The 26,411-nt window shown below is 44.4% G+C and overlaps 13 protein-coding genes across 13 annotated transcripts; 8 read left to right on the plus strand and 5 right to left on the minus strand.

Annotated features, from left to right (window-relative positions):
* Positions 1-293: 293 nt before the first annotated feature.
* Positions 294-500, minus strand: M431DRAFT_98728 (hypothetical protein; the record flags this gene model as incomplete). Its single annotated transcript, XM_024925079.1, has 1 exon — positions 294-500. A coding segment is annotated over one exon (207 nt), but the record flags the coding sequence as incomplete, so codon positions are not given.
* A 1,611-nt stretch (positions 501-2,111) lies between these two features.
* On the minus strand, positions 2,112-3,115 carry M431DRAFT_10374 (hypothetical protein; the record flags this gene model as incomplete). Its single annotated transcript, XM_024911532.1, has 3 exons — positions 2,112-2,226; positions 2,286-2,805; positions 2,860-3,115. 3 exons carry the CDS (start codon positions 3,113-3,115, stop codon positions 2,112-2,114), a joined length of 891 nt encoding a protein of 296 aa, XP_024768633.1.
* An 881-nt stretch (positions 3,116-3,996) lies between these two features.
* Positions 3,997-4,706, plus strand: M431DRAFT_500621 (hypothetical protein; the record flags this gene model as incomplete). Its single annotated transcript, XM_024917935.1, has 2 exons — positions 3,997-4,183; positions 4,246-4,706. The coding sequence occupies 2 exons, from the start codon at positions 3,997-3,999 to the stop codon at positions 4,704-4,706; spliced, it is 648 nt and encodes a 215-aa protein (XP_024768634.1).
* A 441-nt stretch (positions 4,707-5,147) lies between these two features.
* M431DRAFT_98518 (hypothetical protein) lies at positions 5,148-6,239 on the minus strand (the record flags this gene model as incomplete). The annotated part of the gene is made up of 4 exons (XM_024925059.1): positions 5,148-5,188; positions 5,240-5,336; positions 5,479-6,079; positions 6,133-6,239. The coding sequence occupies 4 exons, from the start codon at positions 6,237-6,239 to the stop codon at positions 5,148-5,150; spliced, it is 846 nt and encodes a 281-aa protein (XP_024768635.1).
* Positions 6,240-6,944: 705 nt separating this feature from the next.
* M431DRAFT_513263 (hypothetical protein) lies at positions 6,945-7,892 on the plus strand. The gene has a single exon (XM_024919984.1). It carries the CDS (start codon positions 7,131-7,133, stop codon positions 7,815-7,817), a length of 687 nt encoding a protein of 228 aa, XP_024768636.1. The 5' UTR covers positions 6,945-7,130; the 3' UTR covers positions 7,818-7,892.
* A 186-nt stretch (positions 7,893-8,078) lies between these two features.
* M431DRAFT_127081 (hypothetical protein) lies at positions 8,079-10,234 on the minus strand (the record flags this gene model as incomplete). The annotated part of the gene is made up of 9 exons (XM_024912313.1): positions 8,079-8,569; positions 8,647-8,887; positions 8,944-9,036; positions 9,094-9,325; positions 9,391-9,547; positions 9,600-9,618; positions 9,682-9,751; positions 9,811-9,994; positions 10,054-10,234. 9 exons carry the CDS (start codon positions 10,232-10,234, stop codon positions 8,259-8,261), a joined length of 1,488 nt encoding a protein of 495 aa, XP_024768637.1. The 3' UTR covers positions 8,079-8,258.
* An 859-nt stretch (positions 10,235-11,093) lies between these two features.
* On the plus strand, positions 11,094-12,209 carry M431DRAFT_98485 (hypothetical protein; the record flags this gene model as incomplete). The annotated part of the gene is made up of 1 exon (XM_024925055.1): positions 11,094-12,209. One exon carries the CDS (start codon positions 11,094-11,096, stop codon positions 12,207-12,209), a length of 1,116 nt encoding a protein of 371 aa, XP_024768638.1.
* A 2,468-nt stretch (positions 12,210-14,677) lies between these two features.
* M431DRAFT_500626 (hypothetical protein) lies at positions 14,678-15,104 on the plus strand (the record flags this gene model as incomplete). Its single annotated transcript, XM_024917936.1, has 2 exons — positions 14,678-14,711; positions 14,761-15,104. The coding sequence occupies 2 exons, from the start codon at positions 14,678-14,680 to the stop codon at positions 15,102-15,104; spliced, it is 378 nt and encodes a 125-aa protein (XP_024768639.1).
* A 2,866-nt stretch (positions 15,105-17,970) lies between these two features.
* Positions 17,971-18,737, plus strand: M431DRAFT_513268 (hypothetical protein). Its single transcript, XM_024919985.1, has one exon. The coding sequence runs from the start codon at positions 17,976-17,978 to the stop codon at positions 18,612-18,614; it is 639 nt and encodes a 212-aa protein (XP_024768640.1). The 5' UTR covers positions 17,971-17,975; the 3' UTR covers positions 18,615-18,737.
* Positions 18,738-18,794: 57 nt separating this feature from the next.
* On the minus strand, positions 18,795-19,109 carry M431DRAFT_487134 (hypothetical protein; the record flags this gene model as incomplete). Its single annotated transcript, XM_024916454.1, has 1 exon — positions 18,795-19,109. The coding sequence occupies one exon, from the start codon at positions 19,107-19,109 to the stop codon at positions 18,795-18,797; it is 315 nt and encodes a 104-aa protein (XP_024768641.1).
* A 783-nt stretch (positions 19,110-19,892) lies between these two features.
* On the plus strand, positions 19,893-20,782 carry M431DRAFT_98453 (hypothetical protein; the record flags this gene model as incomplete). Its single annotated transcript, XM_024925050.1, has 3 exons — positions 19,893-19,935; positions 19,993-20,015; positions 20,081-20,782. The coding sequence occupies 3 exons, from the start codon at positions 19,893-19,895 to the stop codon at positions 20,780-20,782; spliced, it is 768 nt and encodes a 255-aa protein (XP_024768642.1).
* Positions 20,783-22,435: 1,653 nt separating this feature from the next.
* On the plus strand, positions 22,436-23,074 carry M431DRAFT_524989 (hypothetical protein; the record flags this gene model as incomplete). The annotated part of the gene is made up of 2 exons (XM_024920598.1): positions 22,436-22,833; positions 22,927-23,074. The coding sequence occupies 2 exons, from the start codon at positions 22,436-22,438 to the stop codon at positions 23,072-23,074; spliced, it is 546 nt and encodes a 181-aa protein (XP_024768643.1).
* A 1,009-nt stretch (positions 23,075-24,083) lies between these two features.
* On the plus strand, positions 24,084-26,178 carry M431DRAFT_535161 (hypothetical protein; the record flags this gene model as incomplete). The annotated part of the gene is made up of 2 exons (XM_024920944.1): positions 24,084-24,173; positions 24,233-26,178. The coding sequence occupies 2 exons, from the start codon at positions 24,084-24,086 to the stop codon at positions 26,126-26,128; spliced, it is 1,986 nt and encodes a 661-aa protein (XP_024768644.1). The 3' UTR covers positions 26,129-26,178.
* Positions 26,179-26,411: the final 233 nt, after the last annotated feature.

Consider the following 26,411-nt stretch of genomic DNA (forward strand, 5'->3'; position numbering starts at 1 on the left):
TAGTTAATTTTAAAGAGTTTGTCTTTAACTTTAGGTTTTATACTATTATAGTAAACTTCTTTCTTTATTTCCTTAGTCCAGTTGACTTTAATTAATAGACGTAGGAAGGTTAAAGTATACTTACTTAGTAGTCCTTTTTAGGTAATAAAATAAAGTTTTTACTTAGCCTCTTATTATTTATCTACAGTACTAAAGGACTTTCTAAATTACTCCTAAAATTCCGCATACTTAGTGTAAATTTCTTTAGTTTATGTTTTAAGCTTCTTTAAATTAATCTTTCCTTCTTTATAATTCTATATAATAGGTCGGAACCATGTTTCAGCGTCTCCTGCAAGGCGGCTGCCTGCGAAGATAACTCTGTCTTCGTCATCCTTCAGGGTGCAGGGAAAGTATCCGAAGTAGGTTAAAAGTTCTAAAAAAAACTTATCCATTTTACGTAGATCTCCATCAAAGGGTTCAGGCTTCGTTAGTTTAATAACCTCACCCTTCTCCCTTTTTCTATCTTAGAGGTCCTAAAGCTATATCTTAAGAGCTTTAAACTCGGCCTTCAGTTTATCGTAGTTAGCTTAATTAACTATATTTTCAGCTGGCGTATCTTTAAGCTCGATGTCGCTGTCGTAGTTACTTTAAGCTTCGCTTTCGTAATCAGTGTTATTATCTAGAACTCTGAAGCTCATAGGCTGCTGAGTTCTTAGTATTTTATTACCTGTAGGTCTAAGGTGACCGTCTGAATAAGAGTTATTATTATGTAACGAACCGGGTCCTATAGGTACTATAGGTTAGCTGTTTCTAAGGGACAAACCTTAGAGTAGTTCTATGGTTTATATTGGCGGAGCGATTAGGTCGGTAACGGGCAATCTTATCACCAGCTAATAATATAAATAAGAATAAATATCTATGTTTTAATCTAATTATATTATAAATGCTGTAATAACAACTAGCTATCTAAGTATTCTAATAAGTAATATAAAGTAAACTTATATATCTAGTTAACCTAGACTAGATCGATGTATAGAATATCGATCCTTTCCTAGATCGGTGAATGATTTATTAATCTACTGTTAGATCGAGAAGTTATATTTCAATCCTTCCCTAATTGGTTGGGGGATTAAAGTTAATCCGGTCCGGACTAACCTATTGGCCCATTGTCGCGACCTTAAGAGCCGGGTCGTGACAGATTTAAATAAACTCTTCCGCTTCCGAGTTTTAGGATGCAAAGCTTTAAAAACACGGTCTGTTATAGTTAAGTAAGTTACTGCATAAAATAATAAATACAGGATAAGGAGCACTTATCAATAAGTAAGTGGGGAATATACTACTTATAGTAAGGTCTTAAGGATAAGATTAATAGAAGGGGGATATTATATTACGACCTGGCTCTTATAGTTACGACAATAGGCCTATAGGTTAGACAGTTATAGATAAATATTAAACCGACTAACCAATCAAATACGGATTATTAGATTATTTAATAATCTAATAATCTATAAGCTGGATTATTAGGAATTCTAATAATCTAAGGCAGGATTATTAAATCCTTTAATAATCTAGCCTAGCTAACTGGATATATAAGTTTACTTTATATTACTTATTAGAATACTTAGATAGCTAGTTATTATTAATATAATAGCATTTAGATTAAACATCAGACACTTCACTTTAAATCTAGTAATAAGATTGCCCGTTTACCGACCTGATCGCTCCGCCAACATAAACTATAGAACCACTCTAAGGTTTGTCCCTTGGGAACAGCTAACCTATACTAATATATAGGCACCGGTTCGTCACACTACACTAATTAATTATCGTGCTTCAACTTTTATTAGGTCTCTCTCAGAGTCTGGATTCGAGTCGGAGTCCTTGCTTTAGAGAAAGCAAATCTTGTCCTAGAATAACATTTTGATGTAAGTTATTGTATTATGAACTAGAAATGTATTACGTTGTCTTCTACTGTTGATGTAATGGCCGGTAGGAAAGGTAGTTCGCGGTGTATCAATCACACAGGATTCATCAATACGTGAGGTATGCAAGTCTTACTATGTGGTCACAAATAAACAACGGAAGTTTTATTTCAAGATATAATGGCTGCAGGTTTCTCCTTCTAGAATCACTTAGACCAGAGTATATCCCCCATCAACCACAAGGTCGGCACCAGTAACGTATGACGAGGCGTCAGAAGCAAGGAATAAGAAAACTCCCTTAAGTTCATTTGCATGGGCCTCCCGACTGGATTATAACATTAGTATAATTTGAAGCATCATCACTAATTGTCATGTATTACTCACCCCATGGGAATTTTGTTCTTCCAAATTACTCTCATCTCCTGGGGAATGAAGTTGGATATCTCGGTTGCGATGTAGCCGGGCGATACTGAATTGACTCGCGCAAATTTGACCCATTCGACAGCAAGAGATTTGCAAAGCTGAATCACACCAGCTTTAGCTGCGTTATAAGCAGCTTGCAATTGTGGGATGTTGACGATATGGCCACTGATGCTTGCAGTTGCAATGAAAGATCCACAGCTATAGTTTTGACCAAGTGGGTTCCCGTTTACATCTGTGCCCTCGAGACCTTGGCGGCGAAAGTGTTTCCCAGCGGCACGTGCACAATAGAAAGTTCCGTCGAGGTCAATATTTACCACGTCATGGTAATGGGAGACATCTCCTTCAAGGGCAGGGCCTTGGGTCCAAGGAATGCCTGAGTTGGCGACGAAGATGTCCAATCGGCCTCCAAATTCTGTTACAATATCGTCCGTTGCCTTCTGAACTTCGTCATATGATGTGGTATTGACTTTGTAAGCTCTGCCTGGAAATGGTGTTAAAAAAAACTCGGAGTGTGAGAATCAGGTGTAGTGCTCACATTTGACCCCATAGTCGCGTTCCATCTCTGCTGCTCGCTCAACTGCCTTCTTGTTGCCATTGTACCATATTGCAACATTAGCACCTGCTTCCGCAAATGACTGTGCAACAGCAAGACCGATTCCCGCTCCAGCCCCTGTCACAATTGCTGTCCTTCCCTTCAGAGAGAATAAAGGCATTACTCTTTCTGCTCCAGGACCAGGAATGGCATTTCCATGGCTGAAGTTGCCTTCGGCATTAATTCCACCGTCAGACATGTTGAAAATTTCAGGTCCCTGATTGAGAATAAGTCAATAACAACAACAAAATGTCATTTGGTTCCCTTTATGTCAATGCTGTTGGGCTCCACGTTCAGCGGATTTCGACTGCCGAAGACTGTTACATGCCTAAACATGGAATCGGCTGATTAACACCAGCTCAGGCTGAAACAACAATTAGTAATTTGATAGCCGGTTTTTGAATCGACATCGGAGTCTAACGAGCTGCTCAAGAATACCGGAGACGTAACTCAGCGAAACAGAGTATAATTTGTTCGGGGTCCGGGGTCCGGGGTCCGGACGCAGCAGAATTCTAAAGTCTTGACCTTTCCCTGCAGCCGCACAAGTGGAGTTGCATCATGTAGCCTAGACATTTACCAAAAGGTTTGTGCAAGTCTATTCCCGTACAATTCATTGAATGATTCAAGAAGCTATTGCCTTTTTAAAGTGGTATTAGATCTTGTTCGCTAATGAAACGGCTGTCTTTTGACGCACATGAGAGTCATACACCGGTCTCTAGTCGGGCATTAGCTATTGTCCCAGCACTCGCACCTAACGCCACATTGTAAAGTCGAGAAACCAGGATTATGACGAACAGGTATTTCGATATCCTTTGCCCCATGCATTTACGGTGGGTTTCGTGTTAACCAGTAATCCACGTGCTGGCTTCCTTTGACCCAGAGGCGGGACTATGATTCCGGCGGCGGGAATTGTGGTCCGGTATGATCCATGTGGTGTGTATAGGTCAGGATGGAGAACGTTCTATAGTATTCATTCATTCATAGTCATAAATAAAGCCCCATGATATCACTATCGTCTAATTTGATGAATAGATACCTCTTTGGAACACAATAACCGGTCTGGAATTATACTCCTCCACAATGGCTTCCCAAAGCATGGAGATTATCATGTTTGATGTACAGCCAAAGGTCATCAAGGAAACCCAATCATTGCTCACCAATAGCGAGTGGGACGATGCTCTTTCTACATTAAAGAAACAAGATGGCGTACGAACAGCTTATTGGGGTCAGACAATCGAGTCCCAAGACAAAGTATACCTGCTAATTGGTAGGCTCCTCCCGCCGCAGTACAACAAAACTAGGCATACTGCTGACGAATGATTGATGCAGACTGGATCTCAGCCCAACAGTGCATCAAGTTCAAACAATCCCAAAGCTTTAAAAGCTTTCTCACGAACCTCGATCTCATAATCCTAGGCAGTCCTCGGTCTATACATGTACCCATCGCTCCACAGATGTGTTTGCCAATCTTCCGCGACGGACTGACGGAAATTGCAATATTCTCCTCCTACAACTCGAGTTTTATCGAGACATTTGACAATTTTTCATCCATCATTAAAAATTCTCCGGGGTGTACTGGTATTATGAAAGATATTGCGAGAAGCGAAATCTCCGGAGAAATGGGGGAGATTGAAGGAAGTGAGCAGCTGTATGTTGCAATGATTGGGTGGCTAGATCTGGAAGCACATCGTATTGCGATGGAGTCAAAAGGGTTTAAAGACAACGTTCCGTCGGTTGAGGCTTGTGTTCAAGAGATCATTGTGTACCATATTAAGATGATTATGGTTTAGAAGCCTAGGATCATCTCATTTAGTTTGCCTACCATTACTACAATTTTCAGCCGATATTTTAAAACTGTTCTTCATTGGCACCGTGTTGACAATTTAAACTGAGTCATCAAAGATGATGTATTAACACTAATAAAAGGCCTCGCGGCAATATCTTGATAGGTCAACATAAACGATCAGCGATGACAAATTATACGGGTTATCAAGAATTGTAATAGAAATAACGGAAAGTAGGTCTCTTTGACGTGGATAATGACATAGTATCCCCTTGGATTTTTCCAAAGGCCAGCTGACAAGTCAACTTTGGAATACCGAAAGCTAGCATGATGCAATTGCCTTAAATAGAATATTGAATGTAACCACACACTAGATACACAAGTAATCCATACAAATTGAGGAGAATGATGCTGTATCACGTCAAGAATTCCACGTGTTTGCACCCGTTCAGAGGAGAACCTGGCCGCCATCACAAATAATATCAGTCCCTAAATAATGTGTTAGCAATTATGAAGAAAATCCAAGATGCTCGGCATTACCTGTCATGTAACTGCCTGCGTTGCTTGCGAGGAGGACGACAAGGCCAGTCAGCTCGTTCGGCTCGCCCATTCGGCCCATTGGGTTTCGGTCTGCCCACTAAATTATCGGATAGCAGTGGTCAGTATTCGCAAATTGTGGCGGAAGCAAGGATGTGGCGAATAGTCGTTGAAAGCAACATCAAAATATCGCAATCTTCGGGAGAGGAAAATATCTCATGTCATCGTATATGAAGACTTACAATAGCTCGAGCATCAGCGATACCATCTCCTTCGTTGAGTATGGTGTCCATATAGCCGGGCGAAATGGAGTTCACTCTTATTCCATATCTAGCCCATTCAGCCGCTAAGCTATTCTTCATAGCTAGAACAGCTGCCTTGCTGGTGTTGTAAGCAACTTGTGGTTGCGGGAAGTTGACTCTGTGGCCAGAGATGGAAGCTATAAAAACAATACTTCCTCCGGTGCCTTGCAAAATTATTTGCTTCGCGACGGCCTGAGCACATAAAAATGACCCGGTTGTGTTGATATCGAGCGTCCTGCGCCATTCAGTAGCAGTCATTTCAACTGAGTGGACACAGCCTACTACACCGGCAAAGCATAGAAGGATGTCCACAGATCCCAAAAGCTCTGCGGTGTGAACAACGGCCTCGCTCACAGCGACTTCATCGGTGATATCGACTTGTTTACTCAGAATACTGGCAGATGGATATTCGACTCTCAATCGCTCAATCTCGGCTTCTGCTTGGTCGAGAGTCCGATCAAAAATCATCAAGCCCGCCAGTCCATGCTCTAAAAGTGCCCGCGCTGCAGCTAATCCGAGTGTGCCTGCTCCGCCCGTGACTCTGCCCCAACATCAGTTTCACGCTGACCATAATTTAGGAGTGAATTCAGATACATTGCGTTTCCCTCTACTTGGAATCTGGCCTTTGCCATGTCGCCTGATTGAGAATTGGAGATCCTCTGCGATGGTTTTGGCGTTACCTCGGATTTGTTGAAAGCCATTTGCGGTAGAACGCGACTTTTTAGGGCCTCCCTGCCTGCTGCGCCAGCCTCTGATTGTGTCATGTTGTATTCGAAATTGGATCAAACGTATAGAATCTGATTTCTTCAAGGATTAGTAGATGATGGTAAGTATAACCGCGCTGTATATGCATGAATCAATGAAATAGTTCGTCTGGGTTGGTATTTATTCACCTTCAGTCAAAGTTTTAACAATAAAGGCAGACGTAGAGAAAACTGGCTTCGTTTTCTACAGCGAAGAAGCTGTCGGAGGCAGGGCTCTTTTGCCTGGAGTTATTTAAGTCTCATTGGGATGTGGTGAAAATGACTTCATACGGGCAGCATAGATTATGTCTCATTAATATAACAGCTCAGCGAAGCTTAATCGTCAAATATTTTTTATTTCACTAGTATTGTCCTTATACAGACGGGCGACTGGTGTCCGTAGCTGCTTGTCTCATAACTAAAAGCAGATGATACAGGGTATCAAAGTCCCAGGGCATTTCAACTCCGATAGACCCTCTAACCCTATTCTGGGTTAACGCCCGGAGAGTGTCGCCCGGGCTGCGGACATTGTTTTCCGAATGCCAAGTGTCAGAGAAAAAAAGCAGTGTCTCGTACCATTGGTAAAAAAAGTGGACGTTGGTAAGGAGCGGTAATTGTAAACTCATTCCGCTGGATAAACATCCTTCAATTTGCTATAGATTCCTGTGATATAAGTTACACTCTTTTCGTTTTACAGATTCTTGCAGTTCGGCTATTCTCATAATCCCCATACCTGTACTCGTCGCAGCATCAATCGGACGATACTAGTCCGAGAAGGACCAAAGTCGATGATTTAAAGAGCAATACAATGCCATAAATGCTGGGCGACTTCTTATCCATATTTGAAACATGGAGTCGATTTACTCGTTTCTCACCACCCGTGCGTTGTACCTTAGAAAAGGCCATGGTGATCAAAATCGAGTCATCGTGGCTCTAGCTGGCCCTCCCGGGTCTGGAAAGTCCACAATCGCAGCAGAAGTTGTTTCGCGTCTCAACAGACCGGGCTCACTGCCCATTGCAGTGGTGCTGCCAATGGATGGTTTCCACCTCTCACGCGCTACCCTCGACACAATGCCCAATAGGGCTGAAGCTTACGCTCGCCGAGGTGCCCCGTGGACATTTGACGCAGCTGGTGTAGTGCGGCTCGTGGAAGAACTGTCAGAATCAAGATTTGGGGCGCATAAGAAGACTATAATAGCGCCTAGTTTTGACCACGCAATCAAAGATCCTGTTCAAGGGGGCATCACTTTGGGCCAAGAGATTCAGTTTGTACTTCTCGAAGGTAATTATCTGCTGCTGGATGAGGAGCCATGGAATAAAATAAGGGAGCTGGTTGATGAAACATGGTTCGTGGACGTGGACCCAGCCCTGGCGGCGGAGAGAATTGCTAAAAGGCATATTCAAAGCGGTATTGAGCTGAGTTGGAACGGGGCATTGAGCAGAGCAAGGGATAACGATTTGCTTAATGGCGATCAAATTAGAGACAAGCTATTGACTCCTGATGTAAAGATAGAGAGTATAGATAGTAAAAAATGACAATCCGCGCTTCGACAGCCCTTTCACTTTCAGAAGGGCCCGGTGTGCGAGAGTCTGGTGTCTATATTTGCGGGCGCTATTATAAACCCCAACCTAAATGCTAACATAGGTAAGCTACCATAAAAACGAGCACTCGCGACAACACAAACTTTGAAGTTCTAAGCTTCCACTGTGACTTAATAATTGCTATAATAATAAATTAAGCCATAGGTTTATGATTATCTATGATGAACTGCATTCCCGAGGGCAATGAGGTATGTTGCAATCTGGTCATTCTCAATACCTGGTTTAGACTTATCTATTCACCCTGTGATGTCTTATTACATTTGCCATCTGTAACTTATTAACCCTTGCAAAGCGAAGCAGATAGGTTCCTGTACTAAGTGCATCCCTTAGGAAGTACGCCCAATACTCACCTATAGACTCAAGTTTGTCACAAGATTACAAAGTATATCTAAAGTATGGGCTGCGATCTCCCAGCTCCAATAAATCAACATCACCGTACTTCTCCCTGATATCTTCTTCCGTCATTTGATCGCGCTGTGCATTGATTCTCTTCAACGCGTAGCGAAGGATTAAGCATGTGACAAACGCCATACAGTCGATTCCCAAGATGAAGCCATAACCTGTCCAATAGTGAGGCGCTTCTTGTGCGAGAAAGATATTAGAGCCTGCAATGCCACCAAGATTTCCCATACAGATGAGATGGGCCATGCCGACAGCTCTTTTGGAGGAAGGTGCGAGATTGTTTGCTGAATGGTACCAAAGAAGGATTAGTATGAGAGCTATAGCCTTTCCCCCTTGCCAACTGCCTGGAGAGTTATCTTACCGACAAAGCATAGAGTAGGGACCAGCGACATATAAATTCCGGATGTCGCGAGAAACAGCATGCCGTATGTCAATCCTGGGAGCTGCGGGTGAGGAATTGCTAATAGAGCCGTGAACCCGGCTATTCCTACCGAAACTCCCAAAAGTATGAATGGAGTTCTCTGCCGGTAGTGATCCGAAACCATGGCGTTGATGACGGTGAAGATCATGGCAACGACATAGATTGGAACTGTAAGGAGTTGCTATATCAGGAATCAGTAACCAAATCTACCGATTTACTCACATGCCAGCAACTTACGGCATCTGCAGCGGTGTATCCCAGTTCGAGAATTACTGTAGGAACTGTATAGGTGAAGCCGTAGGAGGAGATACTAGTAGCCCAATACATGAACTTCGAAAACGTCAATGTGGAGAACATATATACTTAAGCAAATAGAAAAGAACTCACCACAGCTGCCCACACTTTCCAGTCTGTGAGACCAGCAATAACTTGTCGTTTGTTTACTTTATCATTATTTGTGACCCTGCCTCGGCCGGAACCTGTGTCCTGTTCTAGCCTCAAGACGATGAACTCCCGTTCTTCAGTAGTTAGAAAAGGCGCCGTGTTAGGGCTGTCGGGGAGCAGAGACCAGATGAAAAATGAAAGGAAAACGGTAAAAATGCCTTCCAAGATGAAGATCCTATACGCTGACTTTTAGTAATATGTCGCTAAAGAGTTAATATTCATATAGAGCATTGAACTGACCATCTCCAGCCTTGCAATCCTGCGACTCCATCCATCTTTTGGATTCCAAATGCGAGTAGACCTGAAAATGCTCCGGCCAATGATACTGCAGCGTAGAAGAATACCATTCGAGATTGGACTTCGTAACGCGTGTACCAGACAGTAAGGAGATAGGTTGCTACAGAGATTTAGAGACGATATATACCCGATGGCGAAGTCGTCTAACTTACCTGCGGGAAAGAACCCAGCCTATTCAAGAACGCATTAATACATGTTATTGGCAACTGAAGAGTATCTTTTTATTAAACTTACTTCTGCAACACCGAGAAAAATACGAATAGCCAAAAGTCCAGAAAAGTTTTGAACAATTCCTGTCAAAGTACTGTTATGGTTATCTTGCATTAGCTACCGTCAAAGAAGAGTGGATTGAATAAGGCATACATAACTAGTCCCCAAGAAAACATCATCAACGAGATCCAAATGGATGGTCTGGTAAGCTTGAGGATGACATTGCTCGGAACTTCCAGTAATGAATAGGGGATAAAAAATAACGTGACAGCTATGTTGTACTGTGTTCCCGAGAGATGGAGATCTTTCCCTAGTCCAGCAACTTTGGCATTGCCCACTTCTTACCGTTAGCAAAGCGACGTAAATGCAGAAGCAGTAATATTGTGGTAGAGTTACAGTTCCCTCGGTCAATAAAAGACACGAGATATAGAAAAGACAAGAGCGGAACCAGGCGCCAGTCCACCTTTCTCAGGATTCGTTTCTGCTCTTCAGGGGTGAACGAAACCTGATAATTTTCCGCTTGTTCAATGGAGGGACGTTCTTTTTCGAACAGGTCATTTTTTTCTAGTGCCTCCATGGCTGGCACAGAAGTTCCGGACGGTTCTGTGGCTTTCAAAGTCATAACGCTGCGATTCCAGATATCTGGTGATTAAGGTGCTGAGAGCACGAGTAGCTAGATATCCAGCATAAGGCTACGATCTTGGTGGAAAGTCAATTGAAAGAGAGTGCTGACGCACAAGTTTGTTTTATACCCAATTTTGCGTCGTCCGCCTCTCACCTTGTATCCTCGCTGTAGCCGCATGAGGATGTGGTCAAGGTAGTCATGTTTCCGATGGATCCGTAAACCCCATGGGGAGTCGTGGTGTTCTCCAGATTTCAAGGGCGTCTATCTTCGTCCGGATTATTGACCGCTATCAATACGTGGGCCCTTAGCTGATCCAATGGTCAGAAGCTAGTGGCCATACAGGTGTAAAGAATACGTAGTAGAGCTGAACGTCGATCGGGGCGGCATTGGCTCCGAGCCATTACTGACTGGGCTGGGTAAAAGTGGCGGACACGGTGCCGAGCCATTGTGCTGCGAGCTTCGGGACGGCGTCCGCAACATGGCGATATTCTAAGTGCTTCAGTGGCAAAGAATACTATGTATGTTCGAAGGAATATCCCGGGGACGATGAACAGTTTTCGAAAGTTGGTTATGCCAAGCTTGTGGCTGGATACTAGATTGGAGATTTGACGCAAATGGACATAGCTTGCTTCGCAGCGCGGAGATGTCATAACTGGAGACGATGGGCGTAGTCTAGCGGCGGACGACGATACGACGCTGTATTCGGACGCAGATCAAATAAAGTAGTAATCTCTTTAAAACGAGCATCGTGGTGTTAGATCTCTAAAAACTAAGTTCACGTTCCTTTCATATGCGTTTGCTCAACGTCAGCATGTCGACCATTCGCTCCTCGTTCTGGCGCGGTGGCGTATGCAACGCCCTCATTTTCCATAAATCCGATCTTCCCACGGACCGGTCAAAATGGCAGCCTCTGTTTGCAGCAGCCCTGGGCTCTCCCGATCCGTACGGCAGGCAGCTAAATGGCATGGGAGGCGGTGTTTCATCCCTTTCCAAAGTGTGCGTTGTCTCACCGTCTACACGAGATGACGCCGATGTTGATTTTGAATTCGTTCAAGTCGTCATTGATGATGGATCACTGGATTTTGCTAGTAACTGCGGCAATATGACTGCTGCCATTGGACCATTTGCCCTGGACGAGGGACTTGTCGGCTCCTCCAATGTCACGTTGGCTTCTGCGATGAAACACGCAAGCGTACGCATCTACAATACCAATACCAAAAAACACATTATTGCTTCATTTCCCGTAAATGGAGATGTTCCGAAATTTATTCCCCATGGAACTTGTCGAATGGATGGGGTTCCTGGTACGGCATCAGAAATCCTGCTCTCTTTCCAATCGCCTGGTGGAACACAGACTGGAAAAGTGTTACCCACCGGTCAGGGCATAACATCCATGAATGTTAAAGACAAGAACGGAAGGAAAATAACGGCTTCGCTGATAGACGTGGCAAATCCGGGAGTATACGTGGACAGCAGCGATCTCGAAATCGCACCAGATATTACACCTGCTGAGCTAGACCATCAGAAGGATACAATGGCTTTGTTAGAAGCTGTTCGTCGGGAAGCTGCAAGATTGATGGGTATGGATCCAAACACTGGAAGTGTGCCCAAAGTTGTGATATTGTTCAAGCCTACGGATGAAGAAGCATCTAAAGGGGCCAATATTAAATCCTTAACCTTATCCATGGGACAAGCTCACAAGGCCATACCTCTCACTCTAGCTCTAAACCTTGGTGTTGCCTGTCGAATAGAAGGTACACTAGCTTATGGGCTAGCAAGGAATATGAGTCGAGATGGGAGGGTGACAATACAGCATCCTAGTGGGATGATAGACGTTGGTGTTGATATATCAGGGGAAGATGTCTTGAGCACAACTCTATATAGCACTGCAAGGCTATTGATGAAGGGCGAGGTGAATGTTGAATAGGGGTACGTGGTGTATGTTGAGTGGCAGTGAGATACAATTGGTTGTAGAGTACGTTCAACCGGGCTCCCGCAATACCATAGCTTCAGGGGATTCTTGACGTCATTTAAAACGACTTCAATAGTTACAGGGTATAAATAGCTTTGTAAAGAACAATTATACTACCTGATATGAAGTTAGTGATGCCTGATAAGTTCATAACACTACTTTGGAAAGCGGATCAAGGCAGTCATGCGCTGCTTGTCACATCCGTGTCCCAATCGCTCCATGCAATAGTAATTTAAACTCCCAAAATGGTTTAAATAATGCCAACTCACTTTTTTCTTTGTAAAGAGCTAGTGAGCAGCTGGTTCGTACATCACGCCGATCCCTATCATTCCCCTTTGACAATTCATCCTACTTACAACGCCCATCGTGGATCAGAGCTACGCACACAAATTGTGTGTTAACTCTCGCCGCAACTTTATAATGGAGCGTAACAGCTAGACTATCTCATTCCACAATACGGACAACGAGCGCCGTGATTACGGCGCTAACATCTTTTCACCTATATCAGACACGTTCTCTACAATTGTGGCTTCGGGCCGCCGTCCGCCACTCCAACACGAGCTCCTGCTTAATCATCCTTTTCTACATTCAACCACATAATACCTCTTAGTCCTTTACACAAGTACACCGTCCTCCTGTTGTCCCCGATATGGCGCTTTCCGTGATGGGTAGCACTGGCGAAGAGAGCGATTTTATTTCTTAGATGTAGCAAGCTCTTAGACCGTGATATGCATGTAGTGACCAGCAACGGTCAGTCAATGTCGATCTGGGATAATGGGGAAGCAGGGCTGAGATTCAGCCCGCCATTTCTTCTTCCTTAAATCTCGAGCTGCTATTTAAAACCTCAGAGCAAGCGAGATAAGACCATAATATGTGAATCCGTTTAAAACTGTATGAAAAAAAAAAAAGTAGAGAACGACAACTGAAAATAAGTTCCTGAAGACTTTTACCCCGAATCATGAAGAAATTCCACAAACTGAATTATCGTAGAGGTATCTTATTCGCAGGATCCTCGGCATGTGCCATAATGCCAATGCTGTATCCCCGGTTCAGTGGGAGTCTTGTGAAACACAGCCATCGGAATCTTCGTCACCCTGATAATCAGTTAGAGCAGGTGACAGAAACAATTTGAACATTGTCGGACAACTTGACTCCATTTGTATCTTTGGGACATAAACCGTCGTGTGGCCGTTCTCGCCACCGCCACAGGTTGAGCCCTCATACCTGAAGCTGAAGTCGCATTTAGCAACTCCGATATTGGCGCCGACATGATGTCGCCGCAAAGTTTACCACTAAAGTTGGACAATCTGAGATAGAAAGCGAACTTCTTGCCTGTAGATTCAATGCGGGCCTCATCATACTGATTATCCTTGCCGTTGCTGTAAACCACTGGCAGCGACATTTCATCGGCTTGTCGTTTATTTAGAAGCCAACTTCACCTCGTTTGTAGAGGTCAAAAGTTAGTCCAGCCAGATACAAGTCTTTATAAGTTCGGAGCGAGCTAAAGCTTGGGTAAAAAGCGGCAAGGCGCCGAGAAGAGTGGTGATAGCAAACTGGAACTTGAAGAACATCAGAGAGGGTTCTTCTAAATGTGACAAGCTTCTTGGACATATCTTCATCTTAACTGACCCCTACTAGGCTAGTCTTGTTTCGTTGAAAAATTAGTGAATGATAGGAACGAAGAGGCCAGTTGACGCTCCTACTTGGTCATATTGATGTAGAGTGTTTTGTAGGAAGGTTGAATATTAATAGACAAAATTATTCCTCTGGCCGTTGTTGATATTACGAAAATCAACACGTTTGAATGGGGGGGGGGGGGGGGTTTACTCGCCAATGTGATGGTAAGGATCTGTCAGAAGCAGCCCGCATATTCTTCAAATAGCGGTTTAGGCAGCCGACCTAACCAGAGAGAGTGCTTGTTGGTCCTATTATAGGGAGCCATTCATACCTCTTATGTGTGCTGAAAAAGTCATTTCTAGGGCAATTCTCTTTATCATCTCTAGATAGACGGTGGTAGAAAAAGATCTGGCCGCAATGCTACACTAATGCCCTTACACGTTCTACCCTTGCTACCCAATCTCATCTAATGAGCAAAACGTGTAAATTTGATTGGCGAAGAATATATGACCGCCTTGTCTTGCAACCAACATGCCTCTTGCAGCCCAAATGAATCACTAGATACTTGATAAACCAGTGTCTTGATGAGGGAACTACAAGTACTCCGTACATTATGGTTAATTAGGCAGCCTCCCTTATCCCGATTCCCCGAACCCCGCTATTGCTCAGCCTCCTTGCTCATTCTTGCTTCCACTCTCCCTCTTTTCTCTGACCATTTTCGTTAACCACCATCGACTTTGGTCCCAAAATCGCCACTGGAACAAATTCTATTAATGCGTTTTAAAAGCTGAGAGTCACTTTCAAATATGGCACAACAAGGCGGCACATGGCGTCCCTCAGGTATGGCCCGCTTCCCTGTTGATTATAAGGTTTACTAATAACCTGATAGATATTAAGCAGATCAAACAGCTTAAAAAGAAAAGAAATAATCCTGAATCGCTCGAAGACGAAAAAGTCCTCACGAGTCCCGAAACCTCGAGTAGCCAGGATAACAAGACCGACGGACAGGAGTGGGACATCGTTAAAGACTCTGATGCCGAGCCCGAGACACAAAGAGGTGGCTTTTCAAGCCAATTTAACTTTGAAGTCGGCTGGGGGAAATGGAAGATGACTCTACTTAGCTGGGACATTAACGTCCGAAGGAAAGCAGTACAGACTAAGGGAAGAGACCCGTCATCCGCTTCCATAACTAGGAACAAAAATAGTGATACTCAACCGGCTGAACGTGACTAGCTGCGGGAGTCTTGCTATTGCGTATGTAGCTTGCGGCTTCTGATCACATCTTATTTAATAACATAATCCATTTATAACGAATATGTTGTTTAATCAGCCCTCTTCCTTCCGTATGAGATAATTGACGGTAGCATTACTGGTAAGGTTTAACAGCTTCAAGACATATATTGGCCATGGATATGCTGCGACTGAATGTGATGTATACAGCTATACCCGACATTGTACATAGCTGTCGTTCCTACTTCTTGATTCATTATGTGGCCGGCCAAGGATTACTCTAGTAATCAGCTGCGTGAATAACCCAGAGAGGTGAATTATATTGCTACACTCAAAGGCTCATGCATAGGCACCCCTTGGACGGTGGAATACTGTAGTGACTCCTTTGTCTTTCGTTATCAACTATGACTGGTCGAAATGTTGTGTATTGGAGACGATAAGACACCGCTTGGTTCTTGCTCATTTAATACCGACAGTTTTGCCGTCTAGTATCCCAATGCCAAATGGCATTTGATTCATCCCGTAGGTGATTGCTGCGTGAACAGGATTGAGGTGGAAATAGGGTTGGAGGTGTGACGCTGATATAACTGCATAAGTTAGGAAACTGCGATATGTTTAGTTAGTGATGAAGAAATTTATTTGGTTGCTATAGCCCACTGCTACCTTTGCAGCTTGGTTTGCTGCATTATTGCCAGACACTCTAATGCAAACGAGAATTTACTAGAGATAGCCCGATATCCCACACCAAGATCTGTAACATTTCGTAATTATATAACTTCAATTAGTATGTATATATAAACTATTTATTAAGTATGCTTTTAGATTTAGGAAGCATTCGGGGATATGCTATTTGCTGAATCAAGTTAAGCAGCCCCTTGGACCTAATACCAGATTGCTCACTGGCGCTGCATTCGGATCATCAACCTTCTATCCTTCAGTGCCCTCATTGTCTAGCACCGTTGTATCTTGAGTGGCTCTTGTAATGCCAAATAGAACTACAGTACTTAGTCGTAATATCTTTTCCATGATTGTACTTCCCAAGTTAACAGATGCCCAAGTAACGTTTCAACACGTCCAAGAGAATGCCTCACTCGTTTTGGAGTACCTTAGTGGAAGGCTAGTATTGGGCGATAACTCATCAACTCACGAAAAGGCATGAAGCCCGTAGTCCTCTATACACGAGTACTGGAGACGCGTTAGGTAAACTGGTGCTAAGTAAGCACACTGAATGGAGCAACACATGAATAGTTATAATAATTTGTTATTATAAGCTAGGTAGCTTGGGGTTCTTGGTGCCCTTCAGCTGGTTCAGCTTGTGCTTTGCTTCGCCTAGCTTCGGTCTTTCCTTCTTTGGAGCTTTCGATCGCAGGTCTGCAATCTTGTTGATTGTGGATTTGGTTGTTCGTTCAGCCATCTTGCTGTTGCGATCGGGTTGCGGCTATTGCGGTGCGTTGTCTTGTTGTGCGGTCTTTTGAAAGCGTTGTGTGCGCAATCCATTTTCAGGGATTGTCGCTGCCTTTTATAACCTGATGGAAGGATCAGGCTTATCTGGTCTGGTTGAGTCATTGAACTATAAGTCGCGGGGCTTGAAGCGTAACAGTTGCGTTGTGCTTGAACCTTGTTGTTCGGGCCGTTTTGCGCACGTATCGGCCATACTTTGTGGCCTGAATCTTCGAGGTTTGACTTGGTCGGCTGTGGCCGATCGGGTTGGGCTACGGATTGATTCTGGATTTTGAACCAAAGGCTGGGGCGTAGCCTTCCTCTGACCTAGCTATTGCAGCTTTACTGACCCTCTTGATAATAAATATAACCTCTACAAGGGACCCGTGTCAATAAGGATTGTACGGCCCCGTGGACCTATGCGGCGCCCTATCTATGACATTGTTTGGTTATATGTGGACACTTGTACGCTAAACTGTTGAGGGAATCGAACAGTTTTGAACACAAAAGGCTGAAACTATACATAACACAAGAGCTGCAGTTAATTCGGTAAGGGTGTGCACTTATTGATTTTTTTGTGTGTGTATATACTTATGTTGCGGTCGCTGTTTTTCTGGTCGCCGCTTGATTGCGTATCGAATTGCAATGCTTTATACTTTGGATATGTTCACATACAATCTACCTAGGTACAATGTGCACTCAGAGGACCAAATTCGGTCAGTACTAGGTAGGTACCTACCAAGCCATATGGAACGTTGAACATGGCTGCTACCTTTCGTACAGAGGTACTGAAATCTCGCTTACCTCTATTTCACGTGCGAAAGCTCGCCAGGTGAATAAAACTTCATACACAGTATTCCGATTGTTGTAACAACGGTGTGGAAAGGTTACGTAAGGCTGCTGAGACTGACTTTTTGCCAGAAAAGTAAGCCAGTTGTCAAGAATCAATTCCCTGGAGGCAGTATATAAGTTGGTCAGCCCAGCTTTTCTCACTAGCATCCGGCATTGGAGAAAGAACACTAAAACTTGGAAATTAGGGTCATTGATTCAATTGCCGTTTATTCGATATCCTGCTCAACCAGAACCATGGCTACTAAGGAGCGCATACCCGCTTGCCGCATCCGGACAAGGTGTCTCATCATTTCAGACACGCATGGAATGCAGCTGCCAGTCGACATACACACGCCTGTCGACGTAGCTATTCACTGCGGCGATCTGACGCAACATTCAAGATTGGACGAATTTCAATCCGCCATCGAGCTTATTGAGAAATTAAATGCCCCTCTAAAGATTGTTATTGCTGGGAATCACGATTTCTCGCTAGACATACCTGTTTTTAAACAAAAGATCTTGGAAGCAAACAGACTTTCACTGGAACCTCTGGATAACGTGACCATAAGAAAGGAATATGGCGACTACGGCACAGCCCGACAGATGCTGCAGGAGTCTAGAAAAAAAGGTATCATCTTCGTTGACGAAGGTTCGCATCGGTTTTCCCTTCAAAATGGTGCTCTTTTGAGTATCTATGCAAGCCCATATACGCCATCAACAGCATCATCCTCCGGCTGGGGCTTTCAATACAGCGGCATCCACAATTTTGAAATCGAAAACGGGATCGACATTGTTGTTACCCATGGTCCGCCTCAAGGAATCATGGACTTATCTGCAGAAAGGAAAAGAATTGGATGTCCGCAACTTTTTGCGGCTGTCGCAAAAGCTCAACCACGAATTCACTGCTTCGGACATGCTCATGATGGATGGGGCGCAAAGATGGTAGCTTGGAGACCTCAAATATCCGACATGCCGTCCCACTTCACCGATATAGACAACGATAAGTCCTATGTCATCGAGAATATGATCAGCCTAAATGGATCCAAATTCGAATCAGCGGAAGAGATGAAGGCAAGAGAAGATAGGATGAACCGCTGTAAAGAGCGCGGATACTGTGAACAAGAATGGACTGACTATAACACGCTCGGAATGACCTTGTTTGTCAATGCTGCTGTGTCTGGCAATAATGGCTCAAATCAATTACCGTGGGTTGTGGATATTGAATTGCCACTCAATAGTTGACGTTTTAGAAATATTCGGTTTGGACGACTTGCATGTAATTCTAAATTAGTTCGGCCTATTTCTCATCGGAGACACGGACCAAATTTTTTTAGATGGATCTAATGGAAAAACGATGGGTAGTCCATTGATTTGTGTTCCAAGAAATAATATATACACAACGGCTATTAGATAGTTCCTGTATCATATACCAAGCAGCATCAAAGCAGCTTTTTGATTGTTAATACCCATAACAGCAACCAAAACCAACTGATCTAGCGGATCCATGCATTTTCCAGTATTAATTATATCATCAGCTTCTTTCTGATTTAATTGTGGAAGCATTTCACCCTTTCTGGCCAATGCTTCTACCAGCCACCGGAAATCTTCCATATCTCCGTCATCTCCACGGTCTGCAGCTGTCGCTGCTCTTAGTCTCAGAAGATCGGCTTTAGATGCCAGTGAAGCCCCGAGGAACGGCTCTACATGATGTATATGGTCGATATATCCACCGCCCATCTCAATGAGATCAACACGAACTCTAAAACCTTGGGATGCATCGTAGGCGATTCTTCCATCGGGTTCGAGGCTTAAGCCATTCGCCGCAGCCCGTACGCCATTCCAAACGCAAATGAGGACGTCAGGAGGTGCGACGATATCAACATCCTCAGTATACTATGCTGATGAATGCGCGATGCTGGCTGTGCCTCCGACAAGAATTATTTGGTGGCGTATTTCGGGCTGAACAAGGAGAACTATCGCCTGGAAGCACTCTAGCAGTGCATCTTGCAGCGATTTTGAGACTATTTGACTAGACTTTGGCATTGCGAATTAATGGGTCGTGGTCTGGAATTGTGAAATTTGGGCGAGTTCTGAATTGTATTGATTTGCCAAAATCTTGCTGGATCTTGAGACGGTCGCGCGACGAAACGTACAATGTTTCATGACAAGGAACTTCTTAAAAATTCCAAGGGTGATGGTTGGGCAATGGCTGTCACTACAGAAACATGAACTCAAAATTTTCCACTGCTTGATCTATGTTAGCAGTAGCAAATGTCTATGTAAACCGGTGCTAACTAAGCACACTGAATGGAGCAACACATGCATATTTATAATAATTTGTTATTATAAGCTAGGTAGTCCGGCCAGTTATGATGAGCTGATAACGTACTAAATAATGGCATCTATCTGTGCTTATATATAGCGGGTGTGCTTCATGAGGGCCACCTGCAGCCTTTACTCAACTTCAACAAAATACTACACTGACCGATTTAAAGGACAAAAACTTGTGCACTTTACAAAATGGCAGTCAACTCGATCAAACCTATTCGCGTTTGGCTGACACGTAAGTTGAAGTTTGGCACTACCAGTTTCGGCTTTTCTTGCTAATAAGAATCAACAGCTCCTGGACCTAACCCGTGGAAGGTGAGTATATAAAGAATCTTAACAGCAGCCCCTGATGCTGTAATGTCATGCTAAAAGCTGTTTAGCCAGTTTTCTTGCTTGAAGAGTTAGGGCTGAAATACCAGATACAGTCCTTTCGATTTGACGACGTTAAAAAAGAGCCCTATATCAGCATCAATCCAAATGGTCGCGTGCCGGCTATCGAAGACCCAAATACAAGGATAACGTTGTGGGAATCGGGTGCAATTTACCAGTATTTAATCGAACAATACGACACAAGTAACCGCCTATCGTACGATACTCTTTCAGAGAAACATAAATGCAACCAGTGGCTCCATTTTCAGATGAGCGGTCAAGGGCCCTACTATGGACAATGTGGCTGGTTTCAGCACTTACACTCCGAGAAGATCCCCTCGGCTATCGAGCGTTATAAGAGTGAGATTAGGCGAGTGCTGAGCGTTATTGAAGGCGTGTTAGCAGACAAACCGGCTACTGCTCAGTGGCTAGTCGGTGATAAAATGACATTTGCAGATATGGCTTTTGTACCATGGAACTGCCGCCTCAGCGAGGTATTGATGCAACCGTGGGATGAAATATGGGATGGTATACCCCATGTCCGCGCTTGGCACGAGCGGATGGCTGTGCTTCCGTCTTGGAAACGTTCTATGGAAAAACGGGATCAGTTGATGGATGAGCAGGGATTGCAGTGGAACGGGTTTCCAAAAGGCATTGTATCATTTCAGGAGTATGAGAAAGTCATAGCTCATAATGCCGAACTTGGCGACTAGATTCGGTCTGTCTTAGGACAATCCAGAGAATATTGGCTACGTACGTAGGGGCATTTTTTCCCCCAACGCTACGTGATCAGCCTAAAGAAACATACCCGAGCTCGTTCCTGTTTTAGAATCTGACATTATCAAGGTTGACAGATATTTTCTGGTTCACGGGCTCAAGTGCAATATACGCTAGAGACTGGTAATGCTAACACTCGTCATCACCCAAAACGCTACCTCAGTAGATTTGGACTTCAGTACTACCATTGCTAATAACAGAAGCATCGCGCATGCCGATAATTACAGGTAGCAAATTGAACCTTTGTGATCCAGATCCAAGAGAGAGAAAAGATTTTATTTGCGATAACCTGATTAGTTATATCATTTTTAACTTCATGTTGGAATTAGACCTACTATCCACAGTACTGCTCTCTGCCTGTTTATGCATCCGTGCTTAGATTCGCCTCAACATCCATGCTAGAGTTCAGCTTAACGATATGCCAAAAGTGTTGGTCGCACATATAAGGCATATTAGCAGGAATCAGACAACAACGCCCCAGGACCAATATCTCTTCTTCTGCTGTAGAGTATCAATTGATTAGATAGCTTCACCATGCTGGAAGTGGACGCAGCCATTCTCGACCAAATACTGCCCTAAAGGATGAATGGATCATGGGGATTTAGCGCGCAAGGTCTTATTCTCGTCCGATGGTCCGGGGCACCACGGACCTAATTAATTCGCGCAGAGTAAAAACAAACCATGGATTGCTAGACAATCACAAGTATTTTCCATAGACATAGCAGTGGAACCCTTATAAATCGGCATATGGGTTTAAAAGGTTGGTTGAGTGGTACATTAGATGGCGATAACTAATCGCCCTATGGGCCACATAGGACCGCCTCACGGCTCTTGGCGCAGCACTGGAAGCTACATGTACCGTACTGTAACGAACGGCAATAGTAGTAAAGTTACCAGATGCTGCCATTTTTGGCAATCTGTGGGCTATGAGGCGGGTAGCTACGCTAGAGTATTGACATGACGAGGAATGTCGTCAATTCCAGCAAAATCGAAGTTATACATTGAGGATGAATAACATGGTGGGTGGATGCCTTGCAAAATTGGTTGATCAGAGAGCCCGTTAGACAGGCAGACACGTCTTAGAGGCTTAGAGCGAGTGGTTCGTAGCGCTGACAGATGCATGGCTAGTAATAGATTGCTGGCCCGGTCTCATCCCACAACCGTCTTGTTCTTCCAAATGCGGGCTCGCTCTCGATACCGCCCTATTTAGGGCCAGCACGGCGCGAGATGTTCAGCAACAATCCCGAAACGCAATTAGTCTATCTCGAATCAGAAAAAACAAGATTTGTGGTAATGAATGTAACAATCACCTACTTCGGCTTTCCAGGCGTGGCGCAGTTGGCATTTAGGATCTCTTCCTGGCCTAAGGATCGTTGGCGCAGGAGACTTGGGCAGTCATGATTGGATTCGGTAGTCCAGTACGTTCTGAATACTGCAGATATATATATGTGCGTCCTCGCAAAATTGTGAATGATACCCTCTCAGCTATATCTCATCTGATTTCGAACATTAACGATATTTGGAACTACCTCTTATAAACCTTTACGACGCTCGACAGTACACGGTATCATAACGCCCAGATTAATAAAATGACCGTCCTCAGCTTTCTATGGGTAGTTGGTGCGATGGCATCTCTCGCCATGTCCACAACTCTATGCCAAGACTGTGACTTTATTCTCTGTCACAAATCACAAGAGAAAGCTGCCAAAAACTACATCGACACCTGGAATGGAGATTTTAGCCTCGAAAATATAACGTTTACACCTAATGTTAACTTATACCAAGACCGGTTGCCAGGTTCCAACGGCTCCATAGAACTATCAATTGGAACGTCCGGCGAATTCATCAAATTCATGAAAATGGCTCACACCGGCTGGAATCACTACCAATTTGTTGTTCAAAACATTGCTTTTGATAAGTATAATGTCGTTATTCGATGGGCGTTGAATGCAACCGTGGGGCCACATGACAAGATGATCATTCCAATGTAGGTGCACCCAAGTGGCAGGCCAGAAGGGTCACCCAATTTGAGCATCCTCACAGACTTTGGGCTAATGAGTTCTGATATTGTTGAATCTAGCAATAAACCTGAAGGAAGTCATATTACGTACAACGGTACAGATTGGCTGTATCTCGATGACTGCACGGGCAGAATCAAGCGGGTCGACTCGGCGCAAGACTACATAACTGCATTGCACGCACAAGGGCTTACAGATGTAAAGATTTGAATCTGCTTCGATGGATAGCGGAGGATTGAATCATCGTAAATATTATGTACGACGTATCGTAACTGGAATCACTGGATCATATTCTTATCAATTTTGGTAGATAGAAACGCCGTCCGACAAGGGCAATGTCATAACAGCTCAATATCTCGCGTTACGCGCTGCCACCTATTCCCAAATCTCATTGATTGAGACCGCTGTATGATGCAATACGTGATTCTAGCAGTAGGGAGTGATATTTTGGAAAACTCGATATGGTAAATGAGATAACCAACTGAACTTATGTCTACACTCTACCTTGATCATTTTTACTGTACAGTCTCAGTGGCAATGAGCACAAATTTTACCGAGTCCCCTCCATCTTCCAAGCCGATAAGAAAACCCGCATTAGAAAAAAAGGCGAAAGTCTACGATGATCCTTGAGCATCAGCAGTTGGTGTGCTATATGCTTTAATTACACGCGCACATAGCGATTTTCGAGCTACCAAGCAACGGTTCAAGCTACTTTAAACACCTTCTTCCATAAACGACTAAACCAATAGTGAAGACGAAGAGTACCCGATTGATCTCTTATATGAGACTTGCGAGCGTAATTGATCGATGGCTACTGCCAAATACGCGTTTTCTTTTCTTTTCTTTTTCTTTCGTGTTCTTAGGTCTTACAACTTGGTATTTAGGATCATCTCCTTGGTAAGGAGCTTCAGTCCAATCACTCATACAGAAGAACTTCTACGCTTATTGCAGATAATCCTTTATCTACTACCACAGTGAACGATTTACACTGTATAATCTGGCGAAAAGAAGAAAAGTTCAGGATAGGTGGTTTAGCTTAGCTTAGTACACGCTACTTCGCGGCCGCTTGACTCACAAAGGCTGGCTGAGCTTTCTTGTAGAGAATTTACCGTAGTACCGAGGGGCGATCTCGCGCCAAAGAATATCGCTACTCTTTGGCACAGCGCTACCTGCAAGCATCTCTCACTAGCTACATTTTTCAGTGCCAGCATATCTCAATATGTATGAACCTGCTCCTCCTCGTCCCAAAAAGACCAACATATATCGCTCTCGCACTGGTTGTAAAGTGTGCAGGCAGAGACGGAAAAAGGTATGTGGAGCAATTGATTGCAATCCGGGGTTTCAGTGACACAACTGACTGTTCAGTAGTGTGATGAGCGGAAACCTTGCGGCCTGTGTATGAAGCTCGGGGTATCCTGTGAACAGGTCTTCCCAACTTTCGAGTTTCGCAGCGTCGTAGGTCCGTCAAGGTCCCGTAAGGCTGGGTTGCGGCAAGGCACTTTGCAGCGCCAGCCTGATCGGCCATCAGACGAACGTGTTGCTGTAACATGGACTCCGCCAAAGCATGCGCGATTCTCGTCCCCCAGGATCGAGGCCGGTGTTGACACAACTTTCGGCCCTGACATTTTGTTAAATGAAGACACGACCCCAAAGACGGACTTAAGCCGACCATATGCCCTAGATGTTGATAATGGAAACCGAGAAAATCTTTCTGGCTCCCGCCCTTTGGAGGAATCGTCACACTTGGGGAGCGCCGACGGGATGTCTGTCAGCTTAACCCCACCCTGTCTGCTACAGCAAAGAACAAATGATGTCGTCAGATTTTACATGAGTGCTTGGGAGGTGCATTGTTTGCCGGCTCTAAACTTGTCATTCGACTTCATGGCTATCCGTGGTCATTCGTCACTCATCACGGACGCCATGGCCACCCTTGCAGCCAATCGCTTGAGTCGGAAACTGCCGCAGAGGCGATTGTTCAACTCGTCTGATTCACCATGGTTCTCTTTCCGACCAGATCCGGGTCATGAATGCCTAAGCAGTGAGCTGTATGGCTCTGCACTGCGTAAAATGGTGCGTTGGAGCTCTGAAGAGTTTGACTTGTATCCAATGTTGGCATTCGTCGCGTTGGTTCTCTTCTGCTATGTGGAATCCTCAATGGGTAACTTCAAAGAGTTTTACACACATTCCCAAGGTGTAGAAAACCTGTTGAAGAAATCCGCTAATCTTGTCTTTCCTCACGGTGCTGGCTTGCTTGCGGCCTGGGTGGAAGTCAAGATGCAGAATTGGTGGCGCAGGGCATATTTCGGCGTTCCTGAGTTCTTTCAGGCCTACACCGATCCGTTGCTCGATCCAAAACTGCAGCTCATTCTGGACACCGATAGCGGTCGTACTGCTACTATACTTTGGATTCTTTGCGAATCGCATCGTCTCAACACTGCGGCTCGCATTGCGTGCTGGGCAAGGCAGCCAAATAACGGTCCGACAACGAGAAAAATCGCAAGCTTTACAGATAATACTGCTCCAGCATCAGAGCATACCATTGTTTTCAGTGAGTTTGTGGCCCTGGTGGAGATGTACTCTGAGAAGCTAGATATGTGGCGGGCATCCTTCCCAGACTGGATCGAAGTCACAGGAAATCCGAATTGTCCAAAAGATCTTGACCTACGAAGTCCTGAAAATGAGGCAATATATTTCCCGTCCCATAAGTTGGCCATGAACATGGCTTATTACGTGGCGGCCCGCGTGCTGCACTGCTCCGGGCCACTCCAGAGCTTTGCAAGTGCATCTATCCAGAATATTGACGATATTTATGAGGAAACAGAAGCTTGGATCTTCATCCTGCTGCGCATCGCTGCAGGAATCAGCTGGGAGGAGTGTATTTCCCTCAATGCTTACACCATCGGATTTGCTGGACTGTTACTTTCGTGTGCTCTCTGTTCTCGACGTCTTGAAACTGGGCTTTGGATCCAAGAGTGGTTAGAAAATCGTGTAGAGCCAGGCAGATTTGAAGAGGGAAACTTCCCTGTCTTTCAAATTCTGGATGCAGTGCGACTCATCAATCGCGAACGCAGAAATGGCGTCGATGTAGTTTCACTGTTTCAAACGGTGGATGATGGGGGCGGTAGGGGGAAGTTTGGGTCATATTCGAGCCAGCGAATATGGTCGATGCTTGTCTACGGAAGGTGCAGAAGTACGGGAGAGCTGATCTCATACTATGTCTCGACAAGGGGCTTGGTGGACACTATTGGGGAGATAGAGATGTAGATTCTATATGGTATCGGTGATGAATATCACAGCCACCGGCCTAACTTGGTCAGTAAATTCTATACGAAGTATTCTTCTCAATTGACATACACCACAAGCGGTGTTAATAGCAGAGTTGTCCCCTTCCTTGTCTAGATCATTTGCTACTGCGACCGTCTTCTCCAGCGCCTGTCTTATAGTCCACGTCATACAGCTATACTGAGACATCACATTACTTCATACATGACAGGCTTTACCTTCTTTGCGATGATTGCTTCGAAATAAAGCTTTGCCACAACAGTTG

The sequence above is a fragment of the Trichoderma harzianum genome (assembly GCF_003025095.1).
Source record: "Trichoderma harzianum CBS 226.95 unplaced genomic scaffold M431scaffold_21, whole genome shotgun sequence".
Taxonomy (NCBI): Eukaryota; Fungi; Ascomycota; class Sordariomycetes; order Hypocreales; family Hypocreaceae; genus Trichoderma; species Trichoderma harzianum.